Below are 22,913 nucleotides of genomic sequence, written 5' to 3' on the forward strand. Positions count from 1 at the left end.
GAATATTAAAAACTGTTAGAGAAAAGAAACAAATTTCCTGTAAAGGAAAGCCCATCAGAATCACAGCAGACTTCTCAACACAAATGCTTAAGGCAAAGGAGGGCCTCATGTGAAGTTTTTTTCAAGCCCTAAAAGAAAACAACCTCCAGCCCAGACTGTTGTACCCTGTGAAACTATCTTTCAAATTCAATGGAGAAATAAGATACTTCCATGACAAAAAACAACTGAAAAAATTTATGACCACTAAACCAGCTCTACAGAATGCCCTGAGGGATATTTTAGAAAGAGATAATGATGACCACAATTCTAAGAACACCAGTAAAAAGAAGTCACCGGGCAGGGCAAGCAGTTAAACAGAGGGGAAAAACAGGGAACCAGCAGCAGGAAAATGCTATGAGAAGAATAAGCTAAGGATAATTCAGTTATAAACATCAATATAAATGGTCTCAACTCACTAATAAAAATAAACAGACTGGCAAAATGGATCAAGAAACAAGATCCAACAATTTGCTGCATACAGGAAACACATTTAACTCAAAAAAATCATAGGCTGAAAATCAAAGGATGGAAAACAATACTTCATGCAACAGGAACCTGGAAAAAGTCAGGGATAGCTATTCTATTTGCAACATGATCTTTAAGCCAAGACTGATCAAAAGAGACAAAGAAGGTCACTACATCCTTGTAAAGAGAATGATCTTTTTTTTTTTTTTGGTACCGGGGATCGAACTCAGGTCCTTGCACCTGCAAGGCAGGCAGCAGAACCACGAGCTAAATCCCCTGCCCAAGAGAAAATCTTAAAAGAAGAGATAACTATCATAAATATATAAATGCACCATATTCTTGTGCACCCAACTATGTAAAACAAATATTAATGGACATTAAAAATCAAATAAGCACTAATATAATTGTAGTGGGGACCTCAGTACCCCACTGTCACAAAGACTAGACAAAAAAAATCAACAAAGAAATATCAGAACTGAACCAAACTTGTGAACAAAAGAACTTAATGGATGGCTACAGAGTTCTCCACCCCACAACATCAGAATAAACTTTCTTCTCAGCTGCACATAGAACGTTCTCCAAAAGAGACCACATACTCGCTCATAGAACAAGCTTAAGTAAATGCAAGGGAACTGAAATCATCCTATGCATATAATCTGACCATAGTGCAAAGAAATTGGAAATAAATGTCAAAAGAAACCACAAAAAGTCCAAAAAAAAACACATGGAAATTAAAGAACACTTACTTGAACAGCCAATAGGTCACAGATGAAATTAAAGAAGAAATTAAACAGTATACACAATTAAATGATAATGCCAATATAGCACACTGGAACTTATGGGACACAATGAATCCTACAAAATTTATAGTGGTAAATACTCACATCAGGAAAATAGAATGATTTCAAATAAACCACCTAATGTTGAACTTCAAACATCTAGAAAAAGAACAAGTCAAGCCCAAAGTTTGCACAAGGGAGGGAATTACAAAGATCAGAGCAGGAATTAATGCAGTTGAGACTAAGAAAACAATACAAAGACTCAATAAATCCAAGAGTTCATTCTTTGAAAGATTAAATAAAATTAAGAAACTTTATCTTAAAAAGGGAAAAAAGACAAATTCATGCAATTAGGAAAAAAAGGGGTAAAATCGTAATGGATCTTGTAAAAATCCAGAAGATCATCAATACCTACTTTAAGAACCTGTACTCTAATAAGATGGAAAACACAGAAGAAATGGATAGATTCCTATGACTTACCAAGGCTGAATCAAGAAAATATAAAATTTTTTAATAAGCCAATATCAGTCAATGGAATTTAAGATGTAATGAAAAACTTGCCAACAAAGAAAAGTACAGGCCCTGACAGAGTCATTATTATTATATTAACAGAGCCAAGGAAAAACTATATGATCCTCTCAACAGATGCAGAAAAAGTGTTTGACCAGATCCAACACATTCATAATAAAAACCCTACTGAAAATTGGAATGGATGGTCTTTTCCCCAATCTGATTTATGACAAAGCAAGAGCCAACATCATACTAAATGGACAAGAACTGAAAACTTTCACTCTAAAATCAGGACCAAGATAAGGATGTCCACTGTCTCCACTCTTGTTCAATAGTTTTGGAAACATTAGCCACAGCAATTAGACAAGATAAATAAATTAAAAGAATAAAAATAGGAAAGGAAGAAGTTAACTTATCAATATTTGGGATGACATGATACTCTACATAGAAGACACACAAAACTCCACCAAAAGACTTCTAGATTTAATAACCAAATTCAGTAGCATGGCTGAATACAAAGTAGGTGAGCACTCAAAAATCAATAGCATTGCTCTACATAAATCACAAACTCACCAAGACAGAAATAGGGAATAAACACCTTGCACAATTGCATCAACAAAAATGAAATACTTAGGAATCAATCTCAAGAAGGAAGTAAAAGATCTCTACATTGAAGATTTCAGTACTCTGAAAAGGAGATCAAAGAGGATATGGGAAAATGGAAAGATATACCTTGCTATTGAGTAGGAAGAACCAACATAGTGAAAAGGACCATACTCCCCAAATTTTTATACAGATTTAATGTAATCCTGATCAAAATACCATTAGTGTATGTCACAAAACTAGAGAAATCATTCCTAAAATTCACTTGAAATCAGAAGAGACCTAGAATGGCAAAAACAATTCTGGGCAACAAAGGCAAGGCAGGAGGTATCACCATCCCTGACTTGAAACTATACTGCAGAGAAACTATGATAGAAACAGCACAGTACTGGCAAAAACACAGGCCTGAAGATCAATGGAACAGATTAGAAGATGCAGAAATAATACCAAACACACTCAGTCACCTTGTCTTTGAAAAAGGGACCAAACACATTCAGTAAAAGAAAGATAACCTCTTTAATAAACGGTGCTGCAAAAACTGGCTTTCCACATGCCAAAGACTAACATTAGACCCATGCCTCTTACCATGCACTAAACTAAAATCAAAATAGACAAAGATTTAAATATTAATACAGAAACACTAAAGCTGCTGGAAGAGAGAATGGGTAGAACACTTGGGGACATAGGAGTAGGCAAAGACTTCATGCACAAAACCCAGACCACTCGGGAAATACTATAAATAATCAACAACTGGGGCCTCATCTTATTAAAAAGCTTTTGCACAGCAAAATAAATCACCAACTGAGTGAAAAGACAACCTACAGAGCTGGGAAAAATTTTAGCCAGTGGTTCCTCAGACAAGAGACTAATATCTAGAACATATAAAGAAGTGAAAAAATTCAGATCTCTCAAATTTAAAGACCCAGTCTAAAAATGGGCATCTGAGATGAATGCACTCTTCTCAGATGGAGAAGTTAGAAACAGCAAATAAATACACGAAAAAATGTTGTGTCACTGGTCACTCAAGAGATGCAAATTCAAACAATAGTGAGATTCCATCTCACTCCAGAAAGAATGGTTATTATCAAGAAATCAACCAATAACAAATGTTGGCAGGGGTGTGGGGAAAAAGGAGTGCTTTTCCACTGTTGGTGGGAGTGTAGAATGGTACACTGGGGAAATCAATGTAGAGATTCCTAAAAAAACTAGGATTAGAGGACCCATTTGACCCAGCTATTGTTCTTCTGGGCATCTTCCCCAAATAATTAAAAGCATCCTGCCACAGCAATATATGCACACCCATGTTTATAGTTGCATGACTTGTAGTAGCTAAATCTTGGAAATGATTCAAATGACCATCAGCACATGAATGGATAAAAAAGATGTGTTTTTAAAAATATATAGAATATTATTCAGCCGTAAAGAAGAGACATTTCTAGGTAAATTAATGCATCTTGAAACTATACTCTTCCTTGCTGAACTCGGGACCTTGTGCTTGTGAGGCAGGTGGCAGAACCACTGAGCTAAATCCCCAGCTTGAAACCATACTCTTAAGTGAAATAAATTGAACATGTGTCTCTCTGGTACAAGAAACTGAATGTGTAAACAAGGACCAAAAAATATAATACATATTGTAAAATAGGAAGAGATTGCTCAAAATTATAGTGAATGTGAGTTTGTTAATAGTTTAAATGTTTTATGCAATAATGATACAGTATTTTTAGGAAATGAGTTAAGAGATAGATTTGCAAATGAAAATATGTTCTTTTAAGATCATGATACACAATGTATTTACCACTGCTATTCTTTAATTGTTTTTGTTATGAAAAATCATTATTTTTTCTCTCATTGAGTTTATTGGTACATTTTAGGTATACAGTACAGTCACATTCATTATTGGGATCTTGTACCTTTACATGACAGGTCTTGCTCTCATTTTTTCCCCTTGTCCCTGCTCTCCCTTCACCTCCTCCTCCCTTCCCTATTTACAAAGACTTCATTTCCATTTTATGAAAAAATATTTTTTCATATTAATATTTTCTTTATTAATATCTACTTGTATTACATTAAATTTTTTAAAAAGAAAGAGAGAGAGAGAGAGAAAGAAACCACCAGCTATGGGCACTATAGTTTAGACAACCTGCTAAGGTGCCAAGAACAGACCTCTGCTTCACATGTCTGTGTCTTGGAATGGAAGGAAAGAAGGTTGGGAGTGGCTTGAGGACACAGGGCTGGGCTCATCCAAAACGTCAGGCTCTCTCACCTGATGGCGACTTTAGCTAGCAGCTAGGGCCGGGGCTCTTCTCCAAGGGTCTCTCCCTACAGGCTATGCTGGGCTCCCTTGCAGCATGGTGGCTAAGGTCCAAGGGTGAGACTCCTGGGAGAGAGGGCCAGGAAGCTGCATTTATGGCCTGGCTCAGAAGCTGCACAGTGTTGGTCCTGCTGTAGTGTAGTGAGGGTCCCTTGTCTTGTTGCCATTTATGTTAGCCAGCTTTCCATTGTTGCAGTGAAACGCCTGAAACCATCAGCTTTAAAAGAGGGAAGGTTTGTTTCAGCTCAGAGCTTTAGAGGTTCTGGCCCCTGACTGGTTGGCCCTGGTGGCAAAGTAGCATCTTATGAGGAGACGATGTGAGGAGAAAGCAGGAAGGGATCTGGTCTTGGTCTTCTCTCCAGGGCATCCTGTGCTGGGGACCGAGTCTTTACCTCACAGACGTTTGGGTAACACTTGTCCAAGCCACAGCGCCACCATCTTTTCTTTAGGGTGAGTTCCCAGCAGGAGGCTCCTCCATCCCAGTGACAGTACAGCCATTGGCCAGCCCATCCTTTTGATATATCTGGTCCTGCCAAGGACACAGCTCAGGCTCAGCCTCACATTCCCACCATAGTCATGAACCCAAGCAACTGTACTCTTTGTAGCAATCTCTTTGTGGGATGAGATATAGCACATTCCTAGGACCTGGCAACCCAGGCCAGGGAATGAAAAAAAAAAAAAAAAAAAACTCAGAGGAGAAAGCAGGAAGGGATCTGGCCTTGGTCTTCTCTCCAGGGCATCCTGTGCTGGGGACCGAGTCTTTACCTCACAGACGTTTGGGTAACACTTGTCCAAGCCACAGCGCCACCATCTTTTCTTTAGGGTGAGTTCCCAGCAGGAGGCTCCTCCATCCCAGTGACAGTACAGCCATTGGCCAGCCCATCCTTTTGATATATCTGGTCCTGCCAAGGACACAGCTCAGGCTCAGCCTCACATTCCCACCATAGTCATGAACCCAAGCAACTGTACTCTTTGTAGCAATCTCTTTGTGGGATGAGATATAGCACATTCCTAGGACCTGGCAACCCAGGCCAGGGAATAAAAAAAAAAAAAAAAAAAACTCCAAGTAACTTCTAAGAGACCTAGTGACAATTTTCTGCTTGCCTACCATTTATCCTTAATAATACTACAAGAGCTGACAATGTGTTCAGAAAAAAAATATATAATTTCATCCTCCTTTGCCAAGAGAAGAGGCCAAAGAGAGAGAAATGAAAATTGTTGAGTGGACTTCTTGGAAAGCTTTGTAATAGAGCTCACTCAGCTAACTGATGCCTTTCTTGCCCCTGGCCCAGCCATTACGTCTTATCTAGACTCAGACTCGAGGGCTAGGGGAATAGCAGCCATGTTACACCTGTGAGATGGCTTTGAGAAGAACAAAATAGAAAGAAAGGGGTATGAGTGTCTTATGGCATCCTGGAGCCCCCACAGTACTTTTGAACAAACTATGTGCCTTGAGAGGGTCCCTATCTAGTTCAAGCCTCTGTTACTTTGGGATCTTACTGGTAGTGATGAACCGCAAATATTGATAGATCCCTATGGCCTCCACCTTTCTGATCAGCCTTCCTACCTCAAACTTCAGTCACCTGCAATCCTCTCTACCTGGACCCCAGTGAGCTTCCTCACACACAGGTCTGGTAAGGACCCTCTGCTCCTTGAAGCCTTCAGTGGCCTCCCAACACATCCAGGTAAAATCCACACTATGTAGCATGATGTTTGGGAAACTTCACACCCAGGCCTGAGACTGGTCAATCACTGGTCTCACTCCCAGACACCTGTGCCCTACCACTCCAAGGTGCTCAGCAAGCCAACCCACGCTCCTCTTTCTTTTCCTCCTCCTCCCCCTCTTTCTTATCCTCTTCTTCTTTTTCCTCTTCTTCTTCAACATAAATGTCTTTATTTTAAATTAAGAAATAGAAAAAAAATGCAACATTCAACTGTGCTTTGGGGAGTAACCAATCTCCAAATACACTGGAGATCATTAAAGGATTGCATGGTTTAATAACAGCAGACTATTTCTAACAAATATTTCATTCTGTACAAAGCATTGCCCATTGTCTTTTGTGGCTTCCAAAGCAAAACTATAAACATTGTCTAAAATTTTCTCTCTGTTATGAATAAAGTTCTCAGTGTAGAATTCAAACTTGAGGTGTAGTGACTTAGTATTTCCAGAACTAACATTGGCGATGTCCATCTGTCCTACAGCATCCAGTTTTACCCTCCACCTCACCATTGTGCACCAGAGCTTTAGGGACAACTGCCAGTGTGCTCACTGTAAACTTTTAATCATCCAAGAATTCGTCCTTGGGGCCGGGGATTTAGCTCAGTGGTTCTGCAGCCTGCCTCACAAGTGCAAGGTCCTGAGTTCGATCCCCGGTACAAAAAAAAAAAAATTAGTCCTAATTTTACCATTCTAATAATTATTCTTTATTTGTAATTGCAGAGATAAGATTTGGGGATGGGGAGAGAGGGGAGGACCAGGAGGGAAGAGGGAGTAAAAATAATTAAGATTTTATATTTTATATATTCACTAAGATGAATGCAATTATTATGTATAGTAAACCTATACCAATAAGAGACAAGATGTGTTCTCCCTTGTACATTTTTCAGCTTTTCAATATTTTTTGAGGGCAGAGCTACTGCTTTCCTATAATAGATGAAAATAGTGGTCAAAATTGTTTCATATATGTCGCATAAAATAATATTCGATTACTAACAGTGCTTTAGTGATTGTTTTCTAGACTTGGCATATTGAAATGCTTCTCAGGCAAGTGCTTCTTAGTTACCAGCATTCCACAGTTTACAATTTACTGGATGGTTTTTGGTACTCATGGCTTCTGATAGCTCCTCCATAGGTGCGAGGGAGGGAGGTCCTTGGCCTCCAACAACTACCTAAAGCCACCTCCCATGGGAAGCCTCTCTGGACTCCCTCAGGGCGAGCTCTTCATAAACTGTTTCTGATTTGTAGCTCCTCCAGTATTTGTCCCTTTATCCCCAGCTCTCAGCAAATCCGGCCTGAATACATAGGTGGGGAGCTAAATGGATGCTTACATCTTAGCCCTGGGGACTCGGAATCTTCATCCCTGTCCTGCTTCAGCTTCAAGACAATGCAGAGTCGGAAGGGGCAAGAAAATGCAGCAGGCCCTAGGGAAGGCGCCCCACACCCATGCACGCAGCACCCTCAGTAGCCTCTTCTCTGGGTCTAATGCTCAAGCACACCCCATGATCCATCAACTCCAGCCCCAAGCAAGCCCCCAGAAACGGGGAAACTCCAGACCAGCTCCAGGGGCCCAGACAGCGCAATCCCCAGCTGTTCATCAAGAGACCACATTTCCAGTTCCCAAAGCCCATTCCCAGGAACACAAGAGCCCATCTCCTCTGCTCCTTCAGGATAGAGCTCCAGGGCCACATCGTGTCCCCGCGATGGCCCAGAGAGGGTATGCAGGCCCAAGGTCACACATCAGTCACAAGCCAGAGCTGGAGCAAGCCCACCACCTGTGGGGCAGCTGCTCCCAGAAGCACTCGGGCACTGGCAGTGGTGGCAAATTCCAGGGGCCCCACAGGAGAGACAGCGCCTGGGCAGCGAGGAGCAAGCTTGTTCCTGGTAGTGGGCAGGGAGTTGCCAGGCCGGCGCCCACGCATGGGGCCCAAAGCTCAGCAGCCCCCTTTAAGGAGTGCTCTGCCTTCCAGAAGTGCTCCAGTCTTAATTTTAGCTTGGAGGCTTGCCACACTGGCTTTAACAAGAGGCAGGCTGGAGTTATGTGGGACAGCTGTCAGCCGGCATGCTGGGTGGGGCCTATTTAGACATAGGGCACAAATCTGGGGACCCTGCACTGGTCTCTCTGCCCCAAGGATTCTCAGCCCCGCTGGCTGCAAGGCTCGGACCTCCTGCGCCAGGGCGGACAGCTCTGCGATGATGGCTGAGGAGCACACGGACCTGGAGGCCCAGATCGTCAAGGACATTCACTTTAAGGAGATCGACCTGGTGAACAGAGACCCCAAGAACATTAATGAAGACATAGTCAAGGTAGGATCTGTGGCCCGGATGGCACCTTATGGCCCGGCTTCCTCCAAATCCCCAAGCAAGCAAATGCTTGTAAACTCCTGAGAGAACATTTAGCATAAACAAGAACAAAAAATTAGTCACATGTACGAGGCCCAAGGCCTCCCTACCCTCATGGAGGCTCCTGCCCCTGGCCTGGCCCTTCCTGGAGGAATAGGAGCTGGTAGCCAACTCAGGCTATTTTCCATGCCGGGAGGCATTTCTGCGGTTCCTCTGTGGGCTGGGGGTTAATCTCCAGTGGGCAGCTCCCAGCAGGGCTGAGGTCCCCTTGAGAGGACATATGCTCCTGAGAGCACTGCCCAGGGTCCGAGCCCAGGCCGTGGGCCATGCAGGTCTGGTGGCCAGGCGGGGTAGAGGCCTCTCAGAGGGTGCCAGGGTTCCAGAATGGGAGTGCTCATACTTGTCCAGTTTAGGGAATGATCCTGCGGCCACTGCCTGAAGCCAGGCCTCTCCTCACCCAGCAGAGGAAAGGCCAGGCTGCCGCAGCCCCTCACCCTCACCCAGCAAGCCAGGGGTCTTTCTAAAGAGAATTGCTCAGAACAGGCTCCCCAGCTGCCAGCTGTTTCTGGAGTGGCTGTGACCCAGGCTTATGGCTGGGCCTCAGTACCTCAGACCAGCACCATCCAGCAGAAACACATTATAATGCAACCGAGGTGCAATTACCCAGTGGATTTTTTTTAATATTAACAGTGGCATAGTCATTTGTTACAGTTAAGGATTGCATACTAGGCATAATTTTGTGCTACAACATTTCTGCATGATAACTGCGCGATTTACTTTTATACGGTTATCTTTTTTTCTCTCTTTGTGGTACAAGCGATTGAGCCCAGGGCCTCACGTATGATGGCAAGTGCTCTACTCCTGCACTGCAGTTCCAGCGTTTACCTTTCTAATAAATAGATCACCTTTTAGAGCAGCTTTGCTTTAGGTTTATGGGAGAATTGAGCATAAAGTACAGAGCTTTCCTACATACTCACTTGCCCTGGAATTTTAATTTCACAGACACATCTAAAAAAGAAGAATTACCCAAGCATGATGGTGCATACTGTAATTCTGGCCACTTGAGTGGCTGAGGCAGGATGATTACATATTCAAGGCCAGTTTGAGCAACTTAGGCTGCTTCAAAGTAAAATAAAAATTTTAAAGGGATGGTGGGGTAACTCAGTAGCAGAATGTCCTTGGGTTCAACCCCTCATACTGCAGAAGGAGAAAAAACAAGGAAAATCAAATAATTGGCAATCTTTATTTTGAATTTAACCCTATATATCCGAACTAGTATCATTTCAACATACAGCTGATGGAAAAAATGCTCAGTAAATAACTGAACAGTCTTTCTTCATCTTCAAAATCCAGTGTCTCATGTGCCAGTACATCTTAGTTCAGACTCCAAATTTTCCTCAGAAATACATGTTCTGTATTTAGAGGTCATAAAATTTATAGATGAAAACAGATTCACATGCCCAAATTGTTCTAAGCATTATTAAAATTTTTTTCCAATAATGGAACCGAATATCTGTTTTTATGTTGTAATTAAAATTAAAAGGGATTTAGGACTCAGTTACACAGGCACATCTGAAGTGTGCCAGGCTTGCGGCTGCTGGACTTGACAGGGTGGCCCAGGGCCTCTCCATGTCCTGGCCTGGTGTCACAGCCCCAGGCCATCATCCTTTCCTGGTGCCTCACAGGCAGGAAAAGTCTTACCTCTCCATGTGGTTTCCAACTCAGTTCTCCTACCCGTTTTGCTGCCCCACCAGAACACACCCTGCCCTCTTTGTGGTGAAAGCCCCTCTGCCTTCCAGGCCCAGCTCAAAGCCCACCTCCTCAGCAAGCCCCCCAACAACTCCAGGTGACCTGCTGCCCTCCTCAGTAGCCCTCTCCTGGGGTCCTCGTCCACACAGTTCATGTTATCTGCGTGCTACAGGTGCACAGGTCGCACACAGAGGGCCAGGCCCATTTGTCAAAGCACAGGGGGAAACTAGGAAACAAGTTTTGCCAGCTGTAGAGCACTATATACATGCAAGGCAGCATCAGTCATGGTTTCCACAGTGAGGTCTAGCGGGAATGCTCCTGGACTCCATTTCAACAGAGCTGATTTCAAATCCAGACTCTTCTGCCTAAAAGTTAACGACACCAGACCTTTCGCCTCCACTCCGCACAGTAAAATGGCAATCTTACCACTCACCTCCACAGAGATCTGAGTCTCAGAGCAGCCTGAGTCATAGTGGGTCAGGGAGGATGGGCTGGGACAGTCCTTTTCAACAGCAAAACCACAACAAACATGAGCTGCACAGGGACCTCGGGAGCTTGCAACGAGCGGGTCACAGAACTGGGCCACTGGGGGATAGAGACAGAGTCCTCAGGAGAATGTGGCTTCTCAGGAGACCACAATGGATGCCACATATAGACCCTCCCTGAGTTAGAAGTGAGCCAGTGCCAGGCCCCAGGCCCAGATAATAATCCACAGAGTGGGTAGGGATAGCAGCACAGATGTCCAGCTTTATGCAGCCTCTCTGGGGCTGATAAGTGTTCTTTCCTGTGGCCTGGTGGCCGTTAGCCACAGAAAAACAGCTTCCAAAGGCTAAAAAAAGGTCCTGCAAATGACTTTGTCTAGAAAAGATTGTTATTTGGCACTGGGTGGGCATTCCTTGGTTTGTAGAGTTATCTTATTTTTTTTTCTTTATTCTGTTTTTAATGAACCCGAAGTGAGAAGTTTAGAAATGTAAAACAAAGATCCTAAAATAGAGTCAAACAAATGGTACTGGTATAGTGGACAGGTTCAAGGTGACTTCAGAGTTTGGTTATAGTCTGACAGAGGGTGGAAGGAAAGCAGAGGCTGGCTAGAAGGTATGGGCAGGGGCTGCGGGACAGGGCAGCCTTCTGGCCACTTTGGGCTTCTGTTGGCACCTGGGGAAACAGCACAGCAGAGGGACAGAGGGAAAGGAGAGAAGGAGGGGAGACAGGGCCAAGATAGGGGCCAGAACAGTGCCTTGGGTGGCTGATGGCCTCATGGTAGCAGCAGGGTCTTCATGGGCTAGGAGAGTGACACAGAATGGGACCCAGCTACAGGGACATTGGCTCTGGTCTCTATCCTGACAGTTACTTGCTATGGACTCTAGGAAAGCCCCTTCCTCTGGGCCTGAGGCCCTGGGGCAGGTGGACAAGCAGGAGATGCTGGCCCCTTCATCACCAGCTGCTCAGACTTCACACCAAAAAGCTGAGGAAGAAGAGGAGGAAGTAGACCCGCTGTGTTCATGGCCTTGACCCTGCAGAGAGCGGCACTCTGCTTGGCACTGCCCTTGAACTCAGGTTGGTGAATGAGTACTGAAGGCAGGGAGAGAGCCCTGTACTCCCAGTGGATTTAGACTGTGGCCTCCAAGCCTTGGGGCTGGGCACAGGGCAGGGCAGAAGGTTGTGGAGCTGGAGTGCATACCCCATGCCCTTTTCCACCCACCTTCGTGGCCACCAGGGACTCTTCTCACTCTTACCAAGTACCTGCTGTGTGCCGGCATGGTGGTGTCTCAAGGGGGAAAGTATAAGTCAGCCTGGCACTGTGCTGGGCTTGGCAGGAAGCAAATGCATGCTGAGCTCTGGGCTCTCCAGCCTGGCAGTGGGTACCCTGAGGATACCTCCTTCAGACCCAGGTTATAGAGGCTCCAGCCCTCTTCCCTGTGCACGTTCCAACCCTAACCGACTAATTAGTGAAAGGGAGAAATAACAGAAAGCAGCCAGCCCTCCAGTTCTGTACACCCTGATCCCAGTGTGGGAAGATCTGGGATAGCCTGGCCCAGATGGAATTGGCCTCATATCTCCCCTTGGAAAGAATCCAACCTGACAGGGACAGTGGCCAAGAAGAAGGAGGTCACACAGAGGAAGGTGCTAATCTACACTAGTGTTAAGTGGAGGGTTGCAGGAGGTTAAGGGAGGAAGAAGTTCCTTGCATCTGGAAAGAGCAAGAGCCAGCTTCATGGGAAGATGGTGTCCAAGTTGCATTTTTTAAAAATGAGAAAAAGGCAAAATGTGGGACAGAGGGACAGGCTTTCCAAGAAGAAAAAGCTTATGCAAAGGCATAGAGGCTTTTTGCAATACCACACAGAATATTGAGCAGGGTTGGTGAAAGTCTGCTGCTCCTTCCTTCGAGCACAGCAGACATTACTGTTGGATCACCACACATCTCCAGGTAGCCAGGCTCTGTCAGTGGCTCAGGGCTCACACACCAGGTGAAACCTCTTTGCTGCTCTGATTGCAGAATGATGAACTGGGGAATAAGAATAGGACAGAGCACCTGAAAGGGAACATGTGGGAGAGAGAGCCCAATGAACAAAGACTCATCCAACCAACCGGTGATTATACAGTGCAGTTCTGTCCTTTTGGGAATGTCTTGCCCTCGTCAGTGATCCCTAGGAAGGAATACACAGGACTAATTCTTACTGAGGGATCATGGTTAGTGTCATGGGCACTCCTAGGAATCAACTGATCTGGAAATTTTCAAAACATGATGCACTTTCCTAGGACACTCGTGAGAGTAAGGCTCCTGGGCCCCCAGAAGTCCTTAAGCAGCTGAGATGGGAATGTGTTTTACTCTCATGCCCAAGTGTCATAAGCAAGTCCACGTCCACACAGAGAAACCGTGTCTGGAGTCCAGAGTCACCACCAGCTCTCTATAAAAACACAGGCTCGCAGTTACTGATTGCCGCATAACAAGTTTGCCTGACAACCATTCACAATCACTGCAGTCTACAGGCTGAGGGACCAGCTGGGCAGCCCCAGGGGCCTCAAGGGGTCTCTCCCACAGCTGCAGTCATGTGGTGGCTGGGGCTGAAAGCCCCTGGTGGCTCCACTGAGCTGAAATATCTAAGATAGTTCACTCATGTGCCAGGCCATTGGCCCTGGCAATAGCAGGAGAGAAGTGGGGATGGCTGGGCCCCCAGCTCCAGCAGCTTCGGCCCTCTCCTTGCTTGTGACCGCTCCACCAGAGCAGGGTAGCAGTGGAGCTCTAGAGCAGGACGTAAGAGCAGACTCCTAACACCTCTGGTCTCTAGGACAGGGTATAAAAGTGAACTTTAAACGTAGTGGCTCAGGGTTCCCCAAAGCAGAAGCTGCCGACCTCAAGGATTAGTTCTGGAGCTGGCACAGCAGTCCCTCTGCCCCACTGTGGCGGCTACAGTGAGTCCTACAGCGGGCCCAGACTCAGGAGGGGCTGAGACTCCCCACATGCATCAACAATGGTAACACTAACCCTTGAAGTCATCTCTACCCACCAAAAGCTAGTGCACAGCCTAGAAGTCTATCAAAGACAATTCTGTTGCTCCCCATCCCAGCTTGCAGCTGCTCTGCAGCCGGCACAGGCTGAGAGGGAAGGTGGGAGGATGGAGGGGCCCAGCCCAGGGCAAGGAAAAGGATTCACCAGGTGCAGGTGGGGCTGTGCAGCTGCTTCTCAACTCCTTTATGTGAATGCAGCTCTCCTCACTCCATAGCCTGGGGTCCTTGGGTGACACAGCAACCCCCCCCAGGGTGCCTGCTACCTCCTGCACTGCCTGCTGGGCCTCAGCTCCTGCCAGGTACCTGGCCCCCCAGTGACCCGGACACAGAGACTGAGGCAGACGCAGACACATCCTGTAGTATCAGCCTGACATGGGGTTCCTTCTCCTTGGTCCTCACATTCTGGGTATAGTAATAGATGCCAGACACACAGCCGGAACTGACACTCACACATTGGAGGTTCTACTCTGGTTACCCCTGATTTTATAGAATCTTATTATTGTTTTTACTATACCTAACAAAAGAAGCAAAACTTTGCCATTTTTAAGCTGTTTCTGCACCTATTGCCTAAGCTTAGCTTCTGATTTCATAGGGCCAGTGCTTCTCACACTACCCGGGGAAAGGGCCAGGTTTATTACTATTATTTCAATCTGCCATGCACCAGTACTTTTGTAAAATATAATGAAAATTAATAGCTAGGGAAAATGGGATTGCAAACAGGCATGTGAATACGAGCCCTAACTTTTATTATTATTTGAAGTGAAATTACTGCCTCAAATTCAAGACTTGAAAGGCTTTGCTCTCAAGTTCTGTACTCATTTGGTCAGGTAAAGGATGGAAGAAACGCTCAACATGGACAACTTTTTAAGTAGCCAGTTAGTAGGCCAGGAAACGGGAGCCTAGCGCATCTTCGCTGCTTGCTCAGGTCTTCTGACTCCAGAGCTAACTCTGTGCCTCTATGAACCTTGTTGCCTTCCCCTCGGGGTAGAGCAAACAACCACAATAAAAACCCCAAACAACAAACCCAACCCAAACCAAACCCAGGGGCCCAGGAAGGGAAATTATGAGGCTTGAGTCTCACAGTAACTCGGTGACCACGCAGAGGCAGGAACCGCAAAGCTGTTTCCCTCAGCTGGAGCTGTCCTACCCAAGATGCCCAGGGCCAGAGATGCCCAAGACCTGAGTCACACAGGACTCTGGAGCAGTGTTTTTGACAGGGGCGGCTGCTGGCCTTCCCCACATCCTCCTGCACCTCCCTACCCCTTCAAGGGCTGCGGGGGCTGTACTGGCTGGTTTCCATTCACCAACTGCCTCTCTTGATGTTCCAAAAATAAATGTACCAGAGAAGGGGACACTAATTGAATGAACAGCTATGAGTCTTGCTCTCCTACCCTCCGGCTTGTCTCCTTTCTCTAGCCATACACAAAGCCGGAGCTAACCTGCTGGATCAATCCCCTCAAACTCCCACCCTCTCCTCTTTGCTTCTGGAAAGGAATTAAGGGACGAAGTCACTGTGCTTCTGATGTACACTAGAAGGGTTCCTAGAGCTGGGTGAGCTGAGTCTTATAAATATCTCCCCAAAACGAGTGCACTGTGGCTAGGTTTCTCTCAATACTCAAACCCAAATTACAGGAGCAGCTGCCTGCCTCCTCCCAGCAGGGCACAAACCTCAGAGAGCACATTTTCTGATTCACAGAAAGCAGTGCAATTGCCCAAAGGAAATCCTTGGAATTGGCTCAAATGCCAGACCCAACAGTTTCTGTGAAGACATCATAGTTAAGACACTTCAGATAGATCCTTAGATCCTTGGGGCCAATTTATCAGGACAAGCAGAAAATGAGGGAAAAGAGGATTCCACCCACTTGATCAGCTTAAACTGAGACGCACAGACAGACATTCACAACTAGGTAGCCTGAAGAATCATCCCAGGTACAATCTGAAAAGTCAGTAGGATTTCTGAGATACATCTTTGTGGGAATGTTAGAGGACTTGAACAAATGACTCTCAACAAGCACCTACACATGCTAGGCATTGTACTAAGCTCTCCCCAAGAGGTGGGGTTTCTCTAAAACTCGGGAGGTTCTTAGTGAATATTCCTTTGCTTGGATGGATGGGTGGGTAGATGGGTGGATGGAGAGCAAAGAGAACGGATATATATATATATATATATTTTTTTTTTAATTTTATATTGGCACCTGGGATTGAACTCAGAACGTTGTGCTTACAAGGCAGGTGGCAGAACCACTGAGCTGAATCCCCATCCAAAACACATAGATTTAATAAGGTGGAAAAACTCCAAATTGGAAAAAAGCTTGTTGCTTTGGGGCCTGTGGAAAGGCAGCCACAACATGCAGTAGAGCAAAACTGTTCACCTTTCTGGGCAGGAAGGAAAGAGAGAGAGAGAGAGAGAGAGAGAGAGAGCAGGCCAGGGTCCCACCCTCCCCTTCTGAGGATCAAGACCTCCCTCTCCACCTCCCAGTAGCACAGCCCTGGTACCAAGCTTTTCACATGGGCCCTGGGGAGAGCTCCACATCCAAATGGTAGCGCTGCCTCTAGTTTACTGTTGGCTTTAAGCAAGGCACTCACCTTGAGGTCTGCTTATCCACCCATGACATGAGGGGTTTGGCGAGCTCTCCGATGTGCCCTGCTGGGGTGAGGCAGCCATGCAGGGGACCAGTGCTGGCATCCCCAGCCCTGGAAGCTTATGAGAAGTGCAGCGTCCCAGCTCACCCAGTGCTACTGAGTCAGAGCCTTCCCGGAATGGGACGCGGCCCTCCGGGCTTGGCCGGCCCCCACGGGATTCTGTTGCCTAGCGCAGAAGCTGGGGAAGTGTATGGATGCTGTGGGTGACGGGCCATTCCTTTTCCTGCACCTGCAGGTGGATTTCGAAGACGTGATTGCGGAGCCCGTGGGCACCTACAGCTTTGACGGAGTGTGGAAGGTGAGCTACACCACCTTCACTGTCTCCAAGTACTGGTGCTACCGCCTGTTGTCTACGCTGCTGGGCGTCCCACTGGCCCTGCTCTGGGGCTTCCTGTTTGCCTGTATCTCCTTCTGCCACATCTGGGCAGTGGTGCCATGCATTAAGAGCTACCTGATCGAGATCCAGTGCATCAGCCACATCTACTCCCTCTGCATCCGCACCTTCTGCAACCCGCTCTTCGCCGCCATGGGCCAGCTGTGCAGCAGCATCAAGGTGATGGTGCGGAAGGAGGTCTAGAGCCCGGCGGGAAGGCGGGCAGCAGGGCTGTGTTCAGGCCAGGAGCCCCTGGCGCTGTCCCAGAGGGTGGGCGAGCTCCTTCTCCTTAGTGACTGCTCCATTCCCCCCACCACGCGGGAGCACACCCTGTAGGGAAGCTGGAAAGGAGACACACGGCCCTCACTCCGCCCAGCCCCGCAATGCCCGGAGCAGCCCGGAGGAAGACGGGGCGCTAAGAGGCAGCTATGCAAGTCTTTGCATTCATGTGCACTGAGAGGGCGTGAGCCAGCTCGGGTCCCCTGTCCACACAGGCCCGAGAAAGCCACCAGCGACTGTGGGTGTGAGGGGGGCCCCAATAAAGGTTTCGGCTGTGTGGGAGCCGTGTGTCTTCTTTGTATCCACAAGGTTGCAGTGGGTCTGACCACTCACTGCCCTGTGTGCAGCAGCAGGAAAGCTGCTCAGTCTCTTTCCCAGGCAAAAGAAGGCTCAGAACCAAGCACGGCTTTTCTGGGACTCCACTTATTGCCATTGCCTATCCTCGCTGGGAGATTGTTTCCCAATGATTTCTGCTGGCCTTGAGCCAGCAGATGGGCATCAACCATCTGGTTGGGAGGGCAGGGGCACGGGATACTGGGGTACAGGGCCAGGCCTCAAACCTCCCAGGAGCCCCTAGCACCTACAGCCTTGCCCCTCGACGTTTGCAACCACGGCCATAAGAGACATGCTGATGGCCACAGCCCAGTGCTTGGCTGTGTGGCTCTGTGGAAACGCATATAACTTTAGAGATTTTCAATAGACACGGACGCAGTAGGGACTCCATCCAGTTCTGCAATAAGGAAACCACTTTGGGCCACTCCATCCCCTCATCCTATTTCATATGTTTTCTTTTTCTTTTTCTTTTTCATGCAACACCAACTTAAGTCTCATGAAATGAAGCCACTTTTCCAGGTTTGGAGGGGCATCATCCATTGCTGCTGGTCATGAGCCCAGGGTCTTGGGGGGCAGCATAGCGGAAAGGACTGCACAGACTTGGAGCTGGGGCACAGACTACCGTCCTGTCTCTGTTCTGCCTGCCATCCCTGGCCTAATTTTATCATCCACAAACCATTTCTATTTTCCATTTAGCTGTAAAATTTAGCCCCATTTCTGCTGTTTCGAACATCTTGTGGAATCTGTACACCAGACAAAGTTGAAAGAAACAGTGAACTCCAATATGCCCATGCTCTTGGGGCTTTATCACATCTCTGTCCAGCCTCCCTTCTAACTATCTACAATCTCATCTTAATGCTTTTAAATGAGTTGCAGATATCAGTACGCTGTATCCCTGAATGGTTCATCATTCAATGCTTGTTTTTGTAGATGAGAAATTTACAGTCTAGAGAGGTCAGCAGACTCCCCAAAAGGTGTGGAGCTGGTCAGTGTGGCACTGTGGTCCCAGCCTGCTTCTCTGGGCCCTCCCTGGGGCTCCTTCATATTCTCTATTCTCAGCAGGCCCAGGTCCTCCTCCCGGAAAGGATTAGCCAGTATCACTTATACCTTCCTTGAAGGGCCTGCCCTTTCCAGCATCCCTCGAAATGAACGAACCATCAGTTTCAGCCTTGCAATCTTGGATTAGGCAAAGATTTTCACCATCTGGGTATTGCCATTCACCGGACTCTGACTCCAACCTTTCAAGCCCACTCTTTCTCTAAGGGCAGTCTACAGCAGGTGCTTGATCACCTGCTCACAGAACTAGAGAAAAGACACATAACAGAGATGCACATGTATGTGAGGTCTGACCCTTCCTAGGGTCCCCTTGAGGAAGCAGCATGCAGAAAATCATGTTATGGGTACACTGGGAGTGGGTGGAGGAGGGGGTCACCCTCTCATGCACTACATATATATGGTGAGGGGCTTTGGTTCAAAATGCAGATTCTGCACCCCAGCTCTAGAGCCTGACTCAGTCATGGGGCCCAGGAATCTGCCTTTTAACACAATTTGTCTGTGATTCCACAGGCGATCCCCAAATCTCAGTTTAAGAGATATTCAATAAGGACTCTTCAAAGTTACAACCTAGACTCCTAGACTATGACACGCAGTGGGGTTTGTTCTGGAGTCTTCCAGCATCTCTCAACAGACAAATGAATGCACCGAGACTCTAGAGAACAGGACCAGGCCCCCTTTGTTCCTGCCTTAGCCCATGCACCTGTCATCATCAGACAGGTACTGCTGAGGCCTGCCGAGGGGAGAAAAAAGGCAAAGCAATATATGAAAAAAATGTTTATTTAGTGCACCTTTTACAAAGCAGGAATCTCAGGATTGGCCACATCATTCACCAAATGGCACAGTATACGCAGTGTGACCACAGCAGAAAGAAATCAAGGAGCCACACTATGTGAAGTGGCATTTTGTTGCAATTTAATACAAAAGTGAAATACTCTGGAAACAGGATCTTCATCAAACCTGCCAGCATTTCAGGCCTCCTATGGTTCCTGAAGTGGTGACATGCAGGCTCATCCCCTAAGGAGGCCACATTAGATGACAGATGATTTTTCAGGGCCTAAGAGAAAAAGGCTTGGAATCTATGTATTCACTTTTTTCCCCAGTGCTGCTGGGTCTTGAATCTAGGGCCTTGCACATCCTAGGCAAGTGAGTTACCACCAGCTGCACCCTCAGCCCTTTTATTTTAATTCTGAGACAGGGTATCAGGCTGGCCTTGCTGAACTTGTGATTCTCCTGCCTCAGCCTCCATCATGCATTACCACTACTGGCTACAGATTTACTTTTGATGATCCTCTGTGTGTGTGTGTGTGTGTGTGTGTGTGTGTGTGTGTATGTGTTGCAGTGCAGAAGGAGAAAGTGGGTTATGAAGAAAGACAATGGATCTGTGTCCTCATCTTGTATCTCAGAAAATCCCAAAATGTGTCTGGATATTAAAAGAGGCTCCTACTAGCCAACTAGTCCCAGCCATAAAAGTCCCTCTGATCAATAGTGTCCTAGGTTCGATATCTATGGGCCACTCTTGGGCACAGCCACATTCTACCCTGGAGGCTGATAGGACATCTGCAGGACAAGCCCATCTGATCAGCAAAACCTTGGAGACCCTCAGTGAGCCTCTGTCCTAACTAGCACAGCCATCTGAGGCTACCAAGCATCCCTGGGCCTTTCTGAAAACAGGATCAGTGTCTTCCTGCTGCTCCTCCTGGCCAAGGTGGAAATGCCCACTTTTGCTGAAGCTCAGAAGTGGTGAGTCATATAAGACACAGGTGCTAAGGGAGGTAAGCGATTCCAAGGAATTCTCCACCATACTGCCTTCTGGATTCAGCTGCTGAACATATTTGTAAGGTTTAAACATTCACTTCAGTGTTTTTTAATGTGTTCTCAAAATTGGACACCATATCACTAATTCCAGAACACCCCCCATGACCCCATAACCTTAAGCAAACATTCCTCATTTCCCCAAACCTCCAGCCCCAAGTGCTACTCTCTGTATTCCACATGTGTGTATTTGCCTGTTCTGGAACTTCCATAGAAATGGGTCTGACAGTACAAGGAGTTATCAAGACACATGATGCTTGAGTTTTAAAAATTTCAGTAAAGGCCACATTGCCCTTAATTCCCTTCACAATATTACCCTCCCCTTCAAATATACCGATCTGATCACTCACATCACTTTTAGAAGTAGTTTGGAGTTCTCACAAGCTATAATCAAAACTATGGCGAGTGGAGTTGCTGTTGTCAAGCACCATCCACAGAAACAGACTCTCAAAAACACCATGTCCTCAGCCGCCTTATCCACTACATCTGGCTCTGCGAGCCTTCCGGCTCTTCCCCAAAGTCAAAACGTTCCTGAAAGGTTGAATGTTTTGAGTCCATTCAGGCACTAAAGGCTACCATGATAACCAACTAAAGATACCCACAAAAGACTTCCAGGACTGCTTCAGAAAGTGGCAAAAATGATGGGGTAAGTGTGTCTAAAGGGAGGGGAGTGTTTCGAGGAACATTGATTGCAGTGATCTCTTATTGTAATCAATTCTTATGAACTTAAATGGTCGCTGTACTTTCCGACCGTAACTTGCATATGGCTTTTTGCAACTGGCTTATTTCACGTGACATAATGTTTTTACAGCTCATCCACATTATAGCATGAATCAATATTTCACTTCCTTTTATAGCTGAATAATGTCCTACTGTGTAGACATACCGTATGCTATTTATCACTTCTCAGGTGATAGGGATTCGAGTACTTCCTCTGGGAGGGAATGAACACTGGTGCATAGAGGACCAGAGGAGAACTAGGGCCTAACTGGCCTCCCCTGTGAACACAGAGGAGCAAGGCTGCGCTCAGCGGTGACGGCACATTAGGGAAGGTTAAGAAACTGAGGTGAAGTTGTTTATCAGAGAAAGTACTAGTGGGTGTTGGAAACCAGGTGAATCCGTGTTACTTTGATCGCTTGTACCTGTGTCCTGGTGAATAAGAGCGAGGTGAGCCAAAGGCTCAGGGCTCCTCTGCCTGCTAGAGGGACAGGGCCCCCTGACTCCGTGTCTCTTTGTCATTCAGCCCTGTTAGCCCTTGGGTCAGGGGTCAGGGAGGAACAAAGTGGCTGGCCCTAGAGCAAGGCCGGCCTGGTGCTGGCTACAGGTGGTCCCCAGCATGTGGCCAGGTTCCCAGAGTCACCTACATTGGTGTACACATTTTTCACTTCTTGTGGGTAAATAACTCAAAGGGCAGCTTTTTTCCTACAGTAATTCCATGTTTAACTTCTGGAGGAACTGTCGAACTGGTTTCCGCAAGAGCTGCACCACTTACATTCTTACCAGCACATATAAAGATTCCAACTTCTCTATATTCTTGTGAACACTTACTATGACCCATCCTTTTGATTGTAGCCTTCCTCGTGGTTGCAAAGTGAAATCTCAGTGTGTTTTGACTTGCCTTTCACTAATGAATAAATAATGTAGAGTATCTTTGCATGAGCTTATTGAGCACTTTCATATCTTCCTTGGAGAAATGCCTAGCCAAGACTTTTGCCTGTTTTTAAATTGGCTTCTTTTTCTCATTTTTAAATAAATGCTAAGGGTTCCTATCTCTACCCTTTAATGTATTGTATTGCTCTAGATGTCCGTCCATACTGTTCTGACTACTATAACTTTATAGTAACTTTTAAAATTAGGAAGTGTGTTCCCATCAATTTTGTTTTTCTTTTCCAAGGCTTTTTGGATATTTGGGGTTCCTTGCATTTCCTTGTGAATTTATTGCTGTTGTTGTTTTTGTGGTACCAGGAATCAAACTCAGGACCTTGCACTATCGAGGCAGGCGCTGTGCCACTGAGCTAAATCCCCAGCTAATGTCTCCTTATGAATGTTAAGATCATCTTACCAGTGGTTACCTGGAACTAGGTAGAATTTTAATGAAGGTTGTAGCAAATCTCTACAACAATTTGGGCAGTATTGCCATTTTAAGAATATGAAATCTCTAATCCCATGAATACAGGATGTCTTTCCATTTGTTTGCTTAATTTCTCTTAACGATATTGTTCAACTTTCCGGGTGCAAGTCCTGCATTCTTTTGTTAATTTATTCTGATTCTATTCTTTCTGGTGTTATTATAAATGGAATTGTTTCTTAATTTCATTTCCATATTGTTCATCAATATAAATATAATTGATTTTTATATATTGATCTTGTACCTAAAACCTTGCTGAACTC

The 22,913-nt window shown here is 46.0% G+C and overlaps 1 protein-coding gene across 1 annotated transcript; it reads left to right on the forward strand.

The window, feature by feature from the left end:
* The first annotated feature begins 8,513 nt into the window (after window positions 1–8,513).
* Window positions 8,514–17,558, forward strand: Cav3 (caveolin 3). The gene is made up of 2 exons (XM_010618683.3): window positions 8,514–8,731; window positions 16,905–17,558. Exons 1-2 carry the CDS (start codon window positions 8,618–8,620, stop codon window positions 17,244–17,246), a joined length of 456 nt encoding a protein of 151 aa, XP_010616985.1. The 5' UTR covers window positions 8,514–8,617; the 3' UTR covers window positions 17,247–17,558.
* The last annotated feature ends 5,355 nt before the right edge of the window (window positions 17,559–22,913 follow it).

This window comes from Fukomys damarensis, unplaced genomic scaffold (genome assembly GCF_012274545.1).
Source record: "Fukomys damarensis isolate Sample0158 unplaced genomic scaffold, DMR_v1.0_HiC HiC_scaffold_24, whole genome shotgun sequence".
Lineage (NCBI taxonomy): Eukaryota > Metazoa > Chordata > Mammalia > Rodentia > Bathyergidae > Fukomys > Fukomys damarensis.

Coding starts and splice junctions, on each gene's coding strand:
- Cav3 (XM_010618683.3), top strand. CDS start 8,618: ATGATGGCTGAGGAGCACACGGACCTGGAGGCCCAGATCGTCAAGGAC. Junction 8,732..16,904: donor TTAATGAAGACATAGTCAAG/GTAGGATCTGTG, acceptor CTGCACCTGCAG/GTGGATTTCGAAGACGTGAT.